General features: G+C 35.9%; 3 protein-coding genes across 9 annotated transcripts in view; 2 read left to right on the plus strand and 1 right to left on the minus strand.

Annotated features, from left to right (window-relative positions):
• LOC127841135 (coatomer subunit beta'-like) overlaps window positions 1–19,359 on the plus strand; it is a 238,277-nt gene that overhangs the window by 185,990 nt on the left and 32,928 nt on the right. The window lies entirely within an intron of this gene.
• Window positions 1–19,359, plus strand: part of LOC127841134 (uncharacterized protein CXorf38 homolog) — a 335,137-nt gene that overhangs the window by 98,302 nt on the left and 217,476 nt on the right. The window lies entirely within an intron of this gene.
• Window positions 1–19,359, minus strand: part of LOC127841140 (zinc finger protein 600-like) — a 188,286-nt gene that overhangs the window by 3,999 nt on the left and 164,928 nt on the right. Inside the window, exons 3-5 of one of the 5 annotated variants that reach the window (XM_052369760.1) lie at window positions 18,787–18,933; window positions 18,273–18,345; window positions 15,101–15,222 (exon numbers count right to left, since the gene is read on the minus strand). The exons of 2 other annotated variants lie outside the window; for them this stretch is intronic. In XM_052369760.1, coding sequence (XP_052225720.1) covers window positions 15,101–15,127 — 27 coding nt within the window. In that variant the 5' untranslated portion in view covers window positions 15,128–15,222; window positions 18,273–18,345; window positions 18,787–18,933. Of the gene's footprint in view, window positions 1–10,046; window positions 12,275–15,100; window positions 15,223–18,272; window positions 18,346–18,786; window positions 18,934–19,359 lie in introns of those variants that run through there. 2 more of the 5 variants (XM_052369763.1, XM_052369762.1) reach the window with 2 other exon arrangements.

Raw genomic sequence — 19,359 nt, forward strand, 5'->3', positions numbered from 1 at the left:
TGTTTGCAATACCCAGTTTTTTCTTTTCATAATTAAAAAGCTCTCGTTTTCCTGGACTAGGATTTCGCGAAAGAAAAAACAATTCACGCGCGTGTTAATTATCGGATCAATTAGCAAACTGTGAAAGATGTTTTGTTTGTTGTGTTTTCTTTAATCTTGGGAATTTATAAAATAAAGGGATCCTAACTTCAATTATCAGTTTACGTTGTTGATTGATTTTAATTGTGTGATCAGTGGCCGCGGCCGGCGAATTCATTCTTTAATTGTCATTGTAATGTCGAATTAAGCAGGGACCTATACAGGTCCCTGAATTAAGGTAAGTCTTTGTTGTAAATGTTTAAGATTCTAATATACTTTGTTGTAATAGTATGTCATAAACACGGTGAAATGCTGTATTTAAGTAAAACACGTTTGACGGCAGGTGTGTACAATAGGGTAAAAGAGCTTAAAATTGTACCGACAATGTACAAGGCCACAATCCTTTCAAATGAATATTTTCATCCAGGTTGTTAATTCATACCTAGATTAACATCCCACCTAGCATAACAATCTTACATCATCAATTTGAAAAGAAAAATGACAACGTTTTACACAAAGAACCAAACACGTTTGACGGCATGTGTGTACATTAAAAATGATTCATCCATAAAAGAGCTTAAAATTGAACAAGGCCAAAATCCTTTAAAATGAACATTTACATCCAGTTTTTGTTTAATTCATATCTAGATTAACATCTCACCTAGCATAAAAATCTTACTTCATCAATCTTGGATAAGAAATAAAAAAGTTTGTCTGAACCAAAACACTTTTGACGGCAGGCGTGTACAATAGGGTAAACGAGCTTAAATCAGACATATAGTGCTCTGCAAACCACCAATCGAGCGCTAAAATCATTAATTAACACATTACGATTGTGACTTACAATATCAAAATAAGAGAACATGATTAACACGTAAAACCCCTCCAAGGTACCACCATGCATGCCAAATATCACCTCTTATCCAAGCAGTGACACGTAAGTCATCTGCATTGAACCTATCATGAGACCTTTTTTCGCAAAAACACAATTGATTATTTGATTCGGAATTTTTAGTCGAATATTTGTCCATTCGCGAATATTCGTTCGGAACTAATTTTTTAATGCTTGGTTATACAATGAAACCCGTATTTTCAGCATCCTAATGTTCGTCACGTTCTAATATTCATTGTTAACCAAAACTTTTCATGACTTTTCACTTCAATGATACGCGGCATGACTACGGGTATGTTAACATGTTGCTAACCTTGTTAGAAAAAGACACAATAACTCTGCAGGTGTGGTATTCCAGAAGCATCTCAAGTTAAATTTTATTTTTATCCTTAAATTGGGAATTTTTCTTCGAAAATATCATCATTATGTCAATGTTATTTGAGGAATACCAAAAAACATGCATGCCCTTGTTTAGTAAAGAAATACAAAACATTGTTATTTTGAACTTAAGTGAAAATATTTAAGAAATGACTTGAGATGTTACTGGAATACGACCCCTGATCTACACTACACCAACATACTACACTTCATTCACTTGAGAAAAGACCTATCAATAACCTTTACGTTAATCGATATTTGCTTGGCGGAACACCAATTTATCTCGGTTTCAACCTTAAAATGCCGAGAAATGTTCACATACTGCTATAAAAAAACAAAACAAAAAAAAACATGGGCAAGGGAAAGTAAGTACAAACTCCTATAAGATATGGGAGTGGGGAATATCCAAATCACATTCGGACAATGTGTCACGTAATTACACATTGTTCCTTGATAATACACAGTAACAACTAAAGTTCATTTCTGTTTTCATCGAGATTTATTTCTGTTGAATATTTTCTAACACAACGCTTGCTAATGTTCATGAAGTACAATTTTACAGCGCGGCGGCCTATTGGCCGCCACGTCAAGAAAGCGTGACTACTCTACTCGATTGTCAAAACTAGCTCGAATGGGTCCAATGGCTCCTGGTCCGTTAAAATTACTCCGCTTTTATACCAATTTCGTTACGTACTCGCCTAATTCGTGACCCACACCTGTCATCAAGTAATGGGCGTCAAATGTGTGTATATTGGCGTTCATAGACAGATGACATATCATCCCGCCGAATTTTACACCTCTGTACTCGCGGGTCTAGATTTAATTTGACATCGCCAATTTGTATTCACACCTGGAAACGCATCGGACTGTCGCTTCTTCCCGCTTCTTCCCGCTTAATGTACCTACTAATTGTTTGTATGCATTTTGCGAGTCACGATTCTTATATATGTGATTTATATATACCTGATATTGATTCTGAAGACTATATAATTGACACTCCATTACAAAGATATTCGATGGACAGCGGTAATAACTCTTACGGGAATAAGTTGTTAGATATGTGTAAAGGTACCGGTTTAAGGATTGCAAATGGCCGATTAGGATCAGACTTTGGACTAGGTAAATATACATGTTTTAATAGGAATGGATCTAGCGTGATCGACTACTTAATTCTTAGTGAGACTAGTTTTAAGGTTGTTCAAAATTTCTCTGTTAATGACTTCATGAACTTCAGTGATCATGCCCCATTGTCATTTGATATTGTTTGTAATAGGCATGTTGTTAAAGAAGATCCTTATACAATTGAACGTTTAAAGTGGAGTGATGAAGAAAAAAATACGTTTCGCGAGGGACTGATAAGTAAAATGGCAATGTTACAATGTAGTTGATAATGCTGATGAACACTGCGATAATAAGGCTGATTATATGGTAAATAGGTTTACGGAAATTGTACGTGAGGTGGCAGATCCAATATTCGTTAAGCACACTGTAAAGTACCCACAGTTTCAAAAATGTGTCATATCTGACTCAGATAAATGGTTCGACCATGACTGTAGAGAGGCTAAGCTTTTGTATAAAAATGCCCTATATGTGTATAATAATTCGCATAGTGATATAGATAGAGTTGAACTATGTAGATTAAAATGTCTGTATAAAACCATTGTTTTAAAAAAACGCAGAGCTTTTAAATTCAAACGTTGTAAGGAATTTGAAAATTTGAAACATAGTAGACCAAAAGATTTTTGGAAATATTTTCGGTCACAAAAAACAAATAATAACGATAGTAATATACATCTTGAAGATTTCAAGAACCATTTTGAACAAATATTTGCTGATATAAACCAGGCTTCAAATGTTGAAGCTGAGGATTTTAATAGTAATTACGATTTTAATGATTTTTCGAATACATTTTGAGAGCTAGATAATCCAATCACAAATGACGAAGTTTGTAAAGCTATTAAATTAATTAAAACAAGGAAATCGCTAGGTACAGATAAATTATTAAATCAATATTTCATAGAAGCTTGTGATATTTTAGCTGGTCATATTACAGTAATATTCAATTTTATTTTGAACACGGGAAATTTCCCAATTGCATGGACCAAGGGTATTATTGTTCCGTTACATAAAAAGGGCGACAAGTCTGATATAAAAAATTATAGACGTATAACACTATTAAGTAATTTTGCTAAGTTGTTTACATGTGTACTAAACCAACGTATATCAAAATGGTGCGAAGAAAATAACACCATTTCAGATGCACAATTTGGATTCAGAAAGGGTAGATCGACAGTAGACGCAGTATTTGTACTGCACTCAATTATTGAAAATTATGTTAATTCGAATAAACGTTTGTATTGCTGTTTCGTGGACATGAAGCTTTGTTTTGATTCGATTTATCTCAATGCCCTATGGTTAAAATTGTATAAAGCTAACGTGGATGGTAAAGTGTTGCGTATAATACGCAGCATGTATCAATCTGTTAAGTCATGTGTTAGACATTGCGAAAACTATTCTGATTACTTTAATATAGCAGTTGGCTTGAGGCAAGGGGAGATAATCTCCCCGATCTTGTTTTCTCTTTTCGTAGAAGATATAGAAATGTATTTGCAAAATAGAAATAGCAAAGGTATAGTTATACAGGATATGTGTTTGATTCTTGTTATTCGCAGATGATATGGTTGTTATTGGTGAAACCCCAGAAGATTTACAATTGTCAATAGATCATTTGCATAATTACTGTGAAACATGGGGATTAGAAGTGAACACTGCGAAGACAAAAGTTGTAGTATTTCGCAAACGAGGTGGTTTAAAACATAATGAAAAATGGATATATGCTGATGAATACATGGATGTTGTTAATGACTTTAACTATTTAGGTGTTACATTGAACTACACGGGTAATTTTAATCTTAATTCTCAGACGTTATATGGTAAAGGCTTAAAAGCATTGAATAATTTATTGTCAAATCTGAAAAAATACGAATTTAAACCAAGAGTAGCACTGCAGTTATTTGATGCTTTTGTTTCTCCTATTATTACGTATGGGTGTGAAGTATGGGGGTTTACCAAATCATCACAGTTAGAAAGGCTGCATTTAAAATTTTGCAAAGCTACGCTTGGTGTTAGACAATCTACAGCTAATGTAGCTGTATACGGTGAACTGGGTAGATCCCCATTGTATATAAACCGATATGTACGTATTATAAAATACTGGTTAAAGTTAAAGGATAGTGATAACATTATTACCAAGTCAGTTGTTAAAGATGCTTTGTGCGATGTTAGTATAAATAGAACGAATTGGTTTAGTAAAGTTAAGAACCTTCTTACACGTTACGGTTTTTACTATGTTTGGTGTAGTGACATACCTATAAATACTAACCAGTTTATTTGTACATTTCGGCAAAGGCTAATTGATGAATATTTGCAACAATGGCAAGAAAATGTTACAGATAGTGGAGTTTTAACTTTGTATACAACACTTAACATGTCACATGGATTTGAATCTTATCTAGATCTCATTGTGTCGAGAGATCTCAGAGTTGTATTTACGAAATTACGTATATGTTCCCATAACTTGAGAATACACACTGGTAGATACGAAAAATTAGATAGACATTTACGTATTTGTCAAATCTGCTCTACCAATGAGATCGAGGACGAATTTCATTTGATGTTTAAATGTACAGCATATGCTCATTTAAGATCAATTTATTTAAAACATTATTATAGAAATAGACCTAGTATGTTTAAGTTGATACAACTGTTTAATACAAACAACAAATCAGAATTGTTTATGTTAAGTAAATATATATCTGAAGCTTTTAAAATTCGCAACGTAGCATTGACGGATTTATAACACTGGTCATTGTATACAAGACTCAAGACTATTTATTGAAAGAATACATTGCAATAACAGCTAGTTATTTGATTATAAGCTATTTTCGTTCCAACAATACATATTTATTACCATATGAAATTAATCATTGTACCAAATAAGCATGAATATTGATTGTATATAAGTTCATCCTGTTAAATAGATTTGTTAAATAATGACCCATACTTCACTGTATAATCTTGTTGTATTAATTATTATAGGTATGCATATATATATATAACACAAAAAACTGTAAAGTTTACGTGAATAAAAAATGTTCTGTTCTGTTCTATATTTTTCTGTTCGTTACATATTACTGAAATATACCTATCGGAATGTCGCTTCTTCCCGCTTAATGTACCTACTAATTGTTTATATGCATTTTGCGAGTCACGATTCTTATATTTTTCTGTTCGTTACATATTACTGAAATATACCTATTATCTTTTCATAAAATAAACTCATAATAATAAAATAATATACCCATTATAACCCGTTACATTACACATGCAGCGTGTATAGTCGCATTCCCAGACATTTGTCTCCAAATCTACCAACAAACACCTACATAGAAGATTAAAAATAGCAAGTACTGGAAAAATACCTTACCATTTCTGTGGTTATTCCAATTATCCAAACACCGGTTTGTACACTATGTGCAAATGAATGAACACAACGTACTTATTGCACAAATTTAACACTTTAAACACACTGAGCAGTGAATGCAATAGACTATAAAATATGATTTGATAATCCACGATATTTATACGTTTTAGAATCAACTCAACAACAATAGTGCAAGTGTGAATTGTCTTTCATTATCACCATTTAACATAACTTCTTCACAGTTTGTTACTTCAAAGTAACAAACACACTTTAATTAAGACCATCAAGGCGAAATTAAAGACATACTTACCAGTAATTATCACATTTTAAAACATTAAGAAAGTGTGGACAGAGTGTTTATTGAACATCAAATTAGAACAAACTGTGAAAACTTAAATTAAATAAATCATAATAACTTTACAAATGATTTCAACAATATTTATTTAAAATAATAATAATAACCTCTCTACTGATTTATATAAAAAAAACACACACAATATATATAAATTGCAACTCAACATTTCACGTTATTCAAAGGAGAACAAGAGCACCGCCTTGCGGGTGCAGACCGCTCATCTATTTTCTTTTTAAAGGTGAAGGGACTCTCATTTTCAATCACAAAGGAGGGAGGGGTGGAGTGAAGAGGGGTGTTTAGTGTGGGGATGAGGACATTTATTACATTATTTTCCAAAAATGCGAAAAAAAAATCGGGGGGGGGGGGGGTTCAAACATAAATTAATAAAAAGAAAAATTTGTGTTTTTTAACCGTATCAAAAAAAAAAGAAATTTGGGAAGGTGGGGTGGGGGGGGGTATAGTGTGAGGGTGTGGTGGTCATTTGTGAGATGATCTTAAAAAAAAAAGAAAAAAAAAATTAGGGGGGGGTGGCATTCGGGTGGGGGGAAGGGGGGGATTCTTGGGTGCGATTGGTTGGACGGTAGTTCAAACATAAATTAATAAAAATAAAAATTTGTGTTTTTTAACAGTTTCAAAAAAAAAAGAAATTTGGGAGGGTGGGGTGGGGGGGGGGGTATAGTGTGAGGGTGTGGTGGTCGTGAGATGATCTTTAAAAAAAAATAAAAAAAAAATGGGGGGGGGATGGGATTCGGGTGGGGGGAGGGGGGGGATTCTAAGGTGCGATGGTTGGACGGTATTTCAAACATAAAATAATAAAAATAAATCTTTGTTTTTTAACAGTTTCAAAAAAATAATTTGGGGGGGTGGGGTGGGGGGTATAGTGTGAGGGTGTGGTGGTCATTTGTGAGATGATCTTAAAAAAAAAAAAAAAAAAATAGGGGGGGGGGGGATTCGGGGGGGGGGGGGGCACGGGGGATGGTTTGGGTGGAGTCTATTGTGGTATGTCAGGTAAGAGTAGTTTTGTCAAAGTATCAATCAAATCTAATCATAAATAAAGAAGTTATGGCAATTTTAGCAATATTTAATAATTTGACCTTGAGAGTCAAGGTCATTCAAAGGTCAAGGTAAAATTCAACTTGCCAGGTACAGGAACCTCATGATAGCATGAAAGTATTTGAAGTTTGAAAGCAATAGCCTTAATAGTTAAGAAGTAATGTGGATCGAAACACAAAATTTTACCATATATTCAAAGTTACTAAGTCAAAAAAGGGCCATAATTCCGTAAAAATGACAACCAGAGTTATGCAACTTGTCCTTTTACTGTACCCTCATGATAATTTGCAAGTGTTCCAAGTATGAAAGCAATATCTATGATACTTTAGGGGTAAAGTGGACCAAAACACAAAACTTAACAAAATTTTCTAAGTATAAAGGACCCATAATTCCGTCCAAATGCCAGTCAAAGTTACATAACTTTGCCTGCACAGTCCCCTTATGATAGTTAATAAGTGTTGCAAGTATGAAAGCAATAGCTTTGATACTGTAGGAATAAAGTGGACCTAAACACAAAACTTAACCAAATTTTCAATTCTATAAGTATAAAAAGGGCACATAATTCTGTCAAAATGCCAGTCAGAGTTACATTACTTTGCCTGCACAGTCCGCTTATGATAGTTAGTAAGTGTTGCAAGTATGAAAGCAATAGCTTTGATACTTACGGAATAAAATGGACCTAAACACAAAACTTAACCAAAATTTTCAATTTTTTAAGTATAAAAAGGGCACATAATTCTGTCAAATGCACGCCAGAGTTATCTAACTTTGCCTGCCCAGTCCCCTCATGATATTAAGTGTTCCAAGTTTGAATGCAATAGCATTGATACTTTCTGAGAAAAGTGGAACTAAACGCAAACCTTAACTAAAATTTTCAATTTTCTAAGTATAAAAAGGGCACATAATTCTGTCAAATTGCATGCCAGAGTTATCTAACTTTGCCTGCCCAGTCCTCTCATGATAGTAAGTAAGTGTACCAAGTTTGAATGCAATAGCATTGATACTTTCTGAGAAAAGTGGACCTAAACGCAAAACTTAACCGGACACCAACGCCGACGCCAAGGTGATGACAATAGCTCATATTTTTTTTTCAAAAAATAGATGAGCTAAAAATCACTTCAAAATCTAAATTCCAATATTCATGTTCTATACTAAAAGATTTAAAGGAAAATGTAAAGGAAGACTTACCAAAGATTATCAATTGATTAAGTTCTCCCATTATAGAAACAGAAAATATACACCAAATTAAAAAAAGTAAATGTTATTTGTGAACATATATTCTGGAGGTTATTCATTTTTTACAAAGGAATTAGACTTCCTGTGAACTAAATAATGTAATTCATGTAAAGCTCTTTTAAAACAATTTTATCTCATTATTCCACAGAACTTACATGTAGTAAGGCATAACTCGACCAAATTTTATCTTACTGTTATGTTGCTTTCTTGGACAAACTTTAAACAAGAAACCGTCGGAGACGGGTGATGCTCCCCAAAGGTTTTTTGTCACAATATTGCACTATATATTCAGATAAAAGGAAACGTTTAGAGGGGCATTACTTTGAACAAAATAATACGATGGATGGTTTAGCAACTTAAAAATTTAAAAGGGCCATAACTCTCTAAATAAATGATCTAACCAGAACCCACAAATAACATGTGCATCTCCTCAAGGTAGTTAAGCTTCCCATAAAGCTTCATTGAATTCCAGTCAGTAGTTGGGGAGAAATAGCCCGGACAAGAATTGCACTATATGTACAGTTTATAGAAAATTTCAAAGGGCCATAACTCTGTGAACAAGAGCACCGCCTTGCGGGTGCAGACCGCTCATCTATTTTCTTTTAAAAGGTGAAGGGACTCTCATTTTCAATCACAAAGGAGGGAGGGGTGGAGTGAAGAGCGGTGCATTGTGTGGGGGTGTGGACATTTATTACATTTTCTTCCAAAAAAGCGAAAAAAAGGAAAAAAAAAATCGGGGTGGGGATGGGGGGTGGGGGGTGGGGGGGGGAGTGGGGGGATTCTTGGGTGCGATGGTTGGACGGTATTTCAAACATAAAATAATAAAAATAAATATTTGTGTTTTTTAACAGTTTCATAAAAAAAAATTGGGGGGGGGGGGTGAGGTGGGGGGGTATAGTGTGAGGGTGTGGTGGTAATTTGTGAGATGATCTTAAAAAAAAAAAAAAAATAGGGGGGGGGGGATTCGGGTGGGGGGAGGGGGGGTGGGGGGGGGGGGATTCTTGGGTGCGATGGTTGGACGGTATTTCAAACATAAAATAATCAAAATAAATAGTTTAGTTTTTTAACCGTTTAAAAAAAAAATTGGGGAGGGGGTGGGGTGGGGGGGGTATAGTGTGAGGGTGTGGTGGTCATTAGTGAGATGATCTTAAAAAAAAAAAAAAAAAAAAAAAAAAAAATAGGGGGGGTGGGTTGGGGGGTGGGGGGGGGGCACGGGCGATGGTTTGGTGGTTTGGGTGGAGTCTATTGTGGTATGTCAGGTAAGAGTAGTTTTGTCAAAGTATCAATCAAATCTTATCATAAATAAAGAAGTTATGGCAATTTTAGAGAAATTTAATAATTTGACCTTGAGAGTCAAGTTCAAAGGTCAAGGTAAAATTCAACTTGCCAGGTACAGTAACCTCATGATAGCATGAAAGTATTTGAAGTTTGAAAGCAATAGCCTTGATACTTAAGAAGTAAAGTGGATCGAAACACAAAATTTAACCATATATTCAAAGTTACTAAGTCAAAAAAGGGCCATAATTCCGTAAAAATGACATCCAGAGTTATGCAACTTGTCCTTTTACTGTACCCTTATGATAGTAAGCGAGTGTTCCAAGTATGAAAGCAATATCTATGATACTTTAGGGGTAAAGTGGACCAAAACACAAAACTTAACCAAACTTTCAATTTTCTAAGTATAAAGGGCCCATAATTCCGTCCAAATGCCAGTCAGAGTTACATAACTTTGCCTGCACAGTCCCCTTACGGTAGTTAGTAAGTGTTGCAAGTATGAAAGCAATAGCTTTGATACTTAAGGAATAAAATGGACCTTAACACAAAACTTAACCAAAATTTTCAATTTTCTAAGTATAAAAAGGGAACATAATTCTGTCAAAATGCACGCCAGAGTTATCTAACTTTGCCTGCCCAGTACCCTCATGATAGTAAGTAAGTGTACCAAGTTTGAATGCAATAGCATTGATACTTTCTGAAAAAAGTGGACCTAAACGCAAAACTTAACCAAAATTTTCAATTTTCTAAGTATAAAAAGGGCACATAATTCAGTCAAAATGCACGCCAGAGTTATCTAACTTTGCCTGCCCAGTCCCCTCATGATAGTAAGTAAGTGTACCAAGTTTGAAATCAATAGCATTGATACTTTCTGAGAAAAGTGGACCTAAACGCAAAACTTAACCGGACGCCGACGCCGACGCCAAGGTGATGACAATAGCTCATATTTTTTTTTCAAAAAATAGATGAGCTAAAAATCATCCGACCATAACCGGCTGATAATATGCACATCTCCTGTTGGTAGTGAAGCTTCCCATAGTTTCATTGAATTCCCGTAATAAGTTGCTGAGAAATAGCTCGGACAAGAATTGCACTATATGTACAATGGAAAATTTCAAAGGGCCATAACTCTGTGAAAAATCATCCGACGAGAACCAGCTGATAATTTGCACATCTCCTCTTGGTAGTGAAGCTTCCCATAAAGTTTCATTGAATTCCAGTCATTAGTTGCTGAGAAATCGCCCGGACAAGAATTGCACTATATGTACAGTTAATGGAAAATTTCAAAGGGCCATAACTCTGTGAAAAATCATCTGACCAAAACTGGCTGATAATATGCACATCTCCTCTTGGTAGTGACGCTTCCCATAAAGTTTCATTGAATTCCAGTCATTAGTTGCAGAGAAATAGCCCGGACAAGACTTGCACGATATGAACAGTTAATGGAAAATTTCAAAGGGCCATAACTCTGTGAAAAATCATGCGACCAGAACCGGCTGATAATATGCACATCTCCTCTTGGTAGTGAAGCTTCCCATAACGTTTAATTGAATTTCGGTCATTAATTGCTGAGAAATAGCCCGGACAAAAATTGTGCACGGACAGACACACGCACGGACGGATGAAGCGGTGACTATGCTCCCGAATTTTTTTTAGGGGAGCATAAAAAGAGATGCAGGATTTAAAAAAAAAGACTAGAAGTTATCATTCAATTTAATCATTGATTAATAAAAGCATTTTATGAATTTGCAAGCAATATATGTGTACATTTTGTATCAAGTTTGCTCAATTTCTTCAGTTCATATTGCCGTCTTACATTTTGTAGGTTTTAAATAATAATATCAGAAAATGGATAGTCCGAGTCTTACTGCTAATTTTGATGACTGACACATCAGTATAATTTTTCCTTGTAAATGTAAGTACAATTATACGTTCCAAATGTATGTTTTATACCTATTCACCATAATCTTAGCATATTGATGTGTTGTTCAACTAATATTTGCCAGTATCTTTCATTATCAAAATTTCAGAAAAATGAGTTCCATACAGTTTGCTACTTCAAAGAACAAACAACAACATAAAATTTTTCCCATTCTTACTCATAACTTAAACAGTTCTTTCACTGAGGGATATTCTGGCAACTAGTTGCAGCACACCCTTGAAATTGTCTGCTGTCCAAACAAGCCTCACTTTGGGAAAACTGGGCTTAATGCATGCGCTTAAAGTGTCATCACAGATTAGCCTGTGCAGTCTGCACAGTCTAATAAGGCAAACTTGCATGGATTTTTTTGTTTAAAGGAGGTCTCCACAACCGAAATCCAGAGTCTGGAGTTAGTGTCGTGCCTGATTAGCCTGTGCACAGGTAAATCTGGGATGACACTTAATGCACACGCATTAAGGCCTGTTTTCCCAGAACTCGACTCAGTTAAACTCCAACACCACAAGGCCCAAGTTTTGGTAGCTCTACAGTATTTGCAGCTTCTATTGAACTTTCTCTTCTCTGCCTTCCCAAGTCTATCTTTGTCTGCAACACATTTTAATAACTAAGCCTTGCTCTGGTTAAACAGGGTTTAATGCACATGCGTAAAGTGTCATTCCAGATGAGCCTGTGCAGTCTGCAAAGGCTCATGAAGGACAAAACTTTCTACTTTTATGGATTTTTTTGTTTCAATGAATACTCTTCAAGACAAAAATCTATGGTAGGCAGTGTTGTGTCTGATTAACCTATGCAGACTGTACAGGCTAATCTGAGACGACACTTTATGCTCATGCATTAAGCATCGTTTTCCCAGAGAGAGGCTCCATAAAATTTATCGTTAATTTAAATTCTCACACAACACCATTCGTCAAGCGTCATTGAACAAAATATCCCTCAGTATAATAATATTAATATATATTTCAATATTAAGAATAAACATCACATGTTTCTATAGGACTAAGATGTCCCCATATTCTATTTTGTGTTCTTTTAAAGTAGGGAGATGGTTGCTATGCGCGCAGCGCTGTCTATGATGGTTAACATCTGTTAAAATTATAATTACAACAAGAGATGTGTTCGTCAGAAACACAATGCCCCCTTTTGCCCCGCTTTGAAATAAAAAAAAAAATTGACCTTTGACCTTGAAGGATGACCTTGACCTTGAACTTCCACCACTCAAATGTGCAGCTCCAGGAGATGCACATGCATGCCAAATATCAAGTTGCTATCATCAATAGTGAAAAAGGTTATGGCCAATGTTAAAGTTTTCGGATGGACAGACGCCATATATTAGACATTTGACCTTGAAGGATGACCTTGACATTCACCTTTCACCACTCAAAATGTTCCGCTCCAGGAGATACACATGCATGCCAAGTACCAGGAGATACACATGCATGCCAAGTATCAAGTTGATATCATCAATAGTGAAAAATTTATGGCCGATGTTAAAAGTTTTCGGACGGACGGACAGACGCCATATATTAGACATTAGACCTTGAAGGATGACCTTCACCTTTCACCACTCAAAATATGCAGCTCCATGAGATGCACATGCATGCCAAATGTTAAATATAAAAAAAGTTATGACCATTAAAGTGTTCGGACAGACGGACAGACTGACATACTGGCGGACAGTTCAACTGCTATATGCCACCCTACCGGGGGCATAAAAAGCATCAATATATGCCAAACCTATCTGAGACAACCATCTTCACATTAGACCTTCAACCTGTAAGAGTAACATTTATCTTGGAGGGAGGAAGGCCGGTGTTACATCCAACACATTTTCTTTTTACAGTTTACATTAGCCTTAAGATATTAAACATATCAATATTTTGCAAAGTTATTGCAGGGACAGGAATTTCCATATCTGACCTTTGATCTCAAAGAGTAGCCTTGACCTTTGAGGTAAAGACACAAAAAGTTACAAGCAATACACTGTCTTATAATGGTTAACATTTGTGCAAATTTATTTTAAAACCCATGGGCCATAAAACCGGTACATGAGAAAATTTAAGTTAAATTTCTGCCACCTTTGACTCTTTTGGAAATGTCTGCTAGCGTGACCTTGACCTTTGAGGTGAGGATACTGCTGATACAAAGAGCACATCGTCTAACCATGGTTATCAGATTTGAATAAATATCTTAAAATCCATCATCATACATGGCAAACTTATGGCTGAGACAGGAACTTTAAAGGAAGAAACTCGCATTGTTATGGGCTGCCTTCTTTAAAGAGGGCACACAAATCTAATTGATTACATAATGAAGGAGAAATTCTTAAGTAAAGAAAACATAAAAAAGTCCCTGTTTAATCAAAAACAAGAGCTGTGTTTGTGAAACACAATGCCCTCTATTGTGCTGCTTTGAAGCCAGATATTTGACCTTTGACCTTGAAGGATGACCTTGACTTTTCACCACTCAAAATGTGCAGCTCCATTAGATACACATGCATGCCAAATATCAAGTTGCTATCGTCAATATTGCAAAAGTTATGACCAAGGTCAAAGTTTTTGGACAAAATGACAGACAAAACGACAGACAGACAGGCCAAAAACAACATACCCCCAATCATTTGATCCGGGGCATAAAAAGCTATGCCTTTATTGTACATAAGGTTGCAGAAGCCTAATTTTATACAAATTGTCAATGTGCATGTTGTGAAACGGAAGTCAATTGGATCCATTGAGAAGAGGAGTGAGTTTACCAACAAATTGCTGGCCAGCAAACGATTAAAAGTTGCAAGTTTTCACCCCTTTTTCATCATTTAAAGAAGAATAAACTTTTTATCCTCATAAATATGACCATCGTACTGTTTTTTTGTTGATGTATCATTTAACATACCCTTTTTTATATTAGGATTAGTTCTAACATGTTTGATAGATTAGCAGAATGTTCATAAATTGTTTGCTATCTTTTCAGCCTTTTTCGAAGTTTTCCACACAGTCACAGCTGCTCCAAAAGAAACATCTTGTGGCATACTTTATAATGATAATTCATTATTAAGCTTCACTCTTGGAAAACAGTGCTTAATGCATGTGTGCAAAGCATCTTTCTATATCAGCCTGTGCAGTCCACATAGGATTATCAGGAACGCCAATTTCATCTCCTGGGGAGTTTTTCGTTTAAAGGCGATCTCTTCCAAAATGTGCGCGAAAAGTGTCATCTCAGATTAGCATGTTTGGACTGCACAGGCTCATCTGGGCCAATACTTAAATCACATGTATTAAACCCTGTTTTCCCAGATATGTAGTTTATTATGGTGTTCACATCTTACTAGACTCTCTGGGTATGTGAGACCCATACAGTCTGCTCTGACGGAATGCTGCTGCAGCCTGACTGAGTGTGCTCTGTCTGTGTAAGACTTACTTGACTCTCTGGGTATGTGAGACCCATACAGTCTGCTCTGACGGAATGCTGCTGCAGCCTGACTCAGTGTGCGACTGTCTGTGTCAGACTTCTTGAGCTCTGCCACTTCTACACGACTGACGCTGAAAACATGGAAAAAAGAACAACTGTTGACCGCGTTAGCAAACTTAGTGATTTTATAGTGGTCTCAAATAAAAGGACTTCTTGCTTATGAGACCCTAGGCCGTATTCACCAACAATTCTTTACTTGAGAATAAAGAATAAATAAAAAATTCTTTATTCTTTACTTTTCTAAGAACGTTCTTAGGTCGATTCTTTATCGGTATTCACCAACGCTATTTTTAGCGTTCTTTACTAAGGGTACATAAATGTATAATTATTTAATCATAACACTGTTATATTCCATGGAGTGATATCAAAATGGCATTTACAGTAAAGAGTGAAGATATAATATTACAATAACTGCGAATTAGGAACATAATGAAACAAAGATTCAATTTGGACTAAACTCGGGTGACATCACCCTTATGTTTATATATGCTAGGCCTCTATCCCCTGTGAACTTGCCCTAGGCATAATTGCATAATGTACCAAGCTATACATAAAACTCTTAGAGAAACACACATAATAATTACTTATATTCTCATTTTGATCGATAACGCTTAACGGCAGATTAATAACCACAATGTCGTAATTATCAAAATGTCATTTTCAGTTAAGAATGAAGATATATAATATTACAATAACTGTGAATAAACGACATGAGAGAAGTATCTACTTTGGACTAAACTCCGGTGACATCGCCCTTCAATTAACGTATGCTTCACCTTTCTGTGAACTTGCATTTGGCATAATGCAGAATGTATCATACAAAACATGAAATGGATACAGTGATAAAAATTACTGAATAAAAATACTCAGTAGTGTATAAATCATTTGATTAAAAAAAATCACATCAAAAAATTGTTGGTCCTAACTGCGTATGTTGTTTATGCAATAACGACGACAATGCCCCCACAAAAATGAAGTGCAAGTGAATGATTTCCCTTGGATAAATGTTCTCAGTCAAGGTCATTTAGACAAACACAAATCTGGCACTCACCAGCAATGGACTGAAATCTGGATTTTAGAGTTTTGCACTCTTCCCTGTCAGGAAACCGTACGTAACGGCGAGCTAGTCGAGCTATTGCTCGTCCAACTCGTCGGCAGCATCTTGATACGGATGGCTGACTGACTCGAACAGTGTCTCCTACGACTAGTTGGAAGGATCCAGTCGCCATGGCACGAAGAAATATGCACAGCTGCTGGATCGGCAGGAGAGGAGAATTCCGCAGCGTTCCAAAGTCCAGAGAATCGGCGACCAAATTTAATAAGGTCAGTATAGTTGCCGGAATAAATCGGTATCTCCTATAAACCTCCATTTCCGACAAACCGTCTAGAGGATTTTCTCTGTCAAACAATCTTCTACGCGGGACATTTTCGACGTTTTCAAACAAGATATTGGCGTAACGCATAACGCGAACGGCCATCTTGGAAGCTTAAAGAATTATTCTAAGAATGCCCCGAAGCATTCTTAGAATTTTAAAGAAAATTCTTTATTCTTAAGAATTTTCTTTAACAAAATGAGTTCGTGAATAAGACTTAAGAATTTTTTCTTAGACTTAAGAATTTTCTTTATTTTCAAGTCTAAGAATTGCTAAAGAATTGTTGGTGAATACGGCCCCTAGAAACGTTGTGTGACATTATAGCAGACAGGAGTTATGTTGGCCAAATATGGCATAAGACCAATTTTTGCATGACCTTGGTCATATATTCAGAGAATGTTTAATAAAGATGAAGTCAAACAAACTTCAATAGAGCCGCTATACCATTGCGTTTTTTTTCCTTCTTAAGCAAGGGCCTTATAAAGGACCCTTCCCCTAAGAGAAAGGTCCCTTCCCTTAAGAGAATTTCATTTAAATTATGCAATTTTCCCCAAATATCAAGCTTACTTAGGGAATTGTTTCCCTTTCTCAGTTTTGCTGATAATTTTCCCCCCAATTTGGAAGGCCAGACCAGACACTTTTCCGTAATCAAGGAAAAAAGCCATGGTATAGTCCGTGTATACACACATTGAACAATGGTCCTTATTACTTTCTTGCAAACTTCTTTTTTGATCAGTGTATTCAATAAATATTTTCCGGCTAAGTGTTGGTTATTGCAGAAATAGCAAACGGTTTGGAATTCAAATGCCAGAGGAATTAAACCAGGAGGGAAATGCCCCAAGTGGGTTGGTAAAAAGTATTGGAATGACAAACTTTTGGTTACCATCTAAAACCAACACTTTGCAAGACATAATTTCAATTGTACTAACTAATTTTTTCATTCTTCTTGCATTTAAAGAGATGAGGTCACATACCCATACTCAGAGAGATGAAGTCGCAAAAAGGTCAGTCAGAGAGATGAAGTCACATACCGGTCAGTCAGAAAGGTGAAGTCACATACTGGTCAGTCAGAGAGATGAAGTCATACACTGTTCAGTCAGAGAGATGAAGTCACATACTGGTCAGTCAGAGAGATGAAGTCACATACTGGTCAGTCAGAGAGATGAAGTCATATACTGGTCAGTACGAGAGATGAAGTCACATACTGGTCAGTCAGAGAGATGAAGTCACCTACTGGTCAGTAAGAGAGATGAAGTCACATACCGGTCAGTACGAGAGATGAAGTCACATACCGGTAGGTCAGATGAAGTCACATACCGGTCAGTCAGAGAGATGAAGTCACATACCGGTAGGTCAGATGAAGTCACATACCGGTCAGTCAGAGAGATGAAGTCACATACTGGTCAGTCACAGAGATGAAGTCACCTACCGGTCAGTCAGAGAGATGAGGTCACATACTGGTCAATCAGAGAGATGAAGTCACCTACTGGTCAGTAAGAGAGATGAAGTCACATACCGGTCAGTCAGAGAGATGAAGTCACATACCGGTCAGTCAGAGAGATAAAGTCACCTACCGGTCAGTCAGAGAGATGAAGTCACATATAGGTCAGTCAGGGAGATGAAATCACCTACCGGTCAGTCAGAGAGATGAAGTTACCTACCGGTCAGTCAGATAAATGAAGTCACCTACCGGTCAGTCAGAGAGATGAAGTCACCTACCAGTCAGTCAGAGAGATGAAGTCACATACCGGTCAGTTAGAGAGATGAAGTCCTCTGTGAAAGTGACTCTGGAGTTCTTCACTGGACTCGGTTCACCAACATCTGTGAAAGGAAGACCATTGGAACAATGTGTTTCATATTTAAACATATGCTTGTCTATATTTTCTATTTAGTTCCGTATTTGATATCCTAACATAACATGCTAAACAGCAGTGTTCTAAAAAAAAATATGAGTAGCCAGTTATATTTTCAAAGTCCAGCGACTAAGAAATTAAATATTAAATATATTTTGCATTGATATTATGGGAATGAGTAACCAATGAAATCCCCGGCTGTCGGTGCTTCCGGAGAACACTGTCTACAGGTTTCAATAGATAATTTTAAAAACTTGGCAGCTTTTAACTCCAATGGAGCAGAACAATACTGTAAACTTGAATTATGTCAATGGTCCATTTTTCCTAAAAAATATTATTTTTATTATCCCTTTTTTCAGTTATTTAACTCTTTATTAGTTGTTTCATTGAGAACATATTAAACAGTCACCGGGTCCCTTTCTGTCTTCTTCTTGCTGTTTATTCATTTTCCTTTTTTCTCCTTTTTTACTTTGGGTTTTGATATAACTGCCTCATCCAAAGTTGCCAAGAAATCATCTGGCAATTTCTTACTTGAAAGTTCTTCCAGTTTTTTTGCCTGCACATAAAAATGCACTTTACCATTTTTATTTACATATATTTAATCATTCAGTCAGAAAAATAAAACCTCAAGAATTTCAATGCACACAAGCTATAATATATATATACATACAAATGTATATATATTGCCCAACTACTAAAACTGAGTATTAATTTTGTTCAGTTGCACTGTTCATCCCTTGTTTAAGACTAAAACATAAAGATAAAATTAACAGATTTAAACAAAGATGAAAAAAGCAGTCTATATTTCTTCTTTACCCTCATATTCATTGCCCAACTACTAAAACTGAGCCTCATTTTTGTTTATTTGCATATTTTATCTTATATTATTAAGACTAGGACACAAAAAACAATCCCACACCTTTTTCATTTTGGGAAAACTGGACTTACTGCATGTGCAAAAAGTGTCATACCACACAGGTTG

Source organism: Dreissena polymorpha, chromosome 8, assembly GCF_020536995.1.
Source record: "Dreissena polymorpha isolate Duluth1 chromosome 8, UMN_Dpol_1.0, whole genome shotgun sequence".
In the NCBI taxonomy this organism is placed as follows: domain Eukaryota; kingdom Metazoa; phylum Mollusca; class Bivalvia; order Myida; family Dreissenidae; genus Dreissena; species Dreissena polymorpha.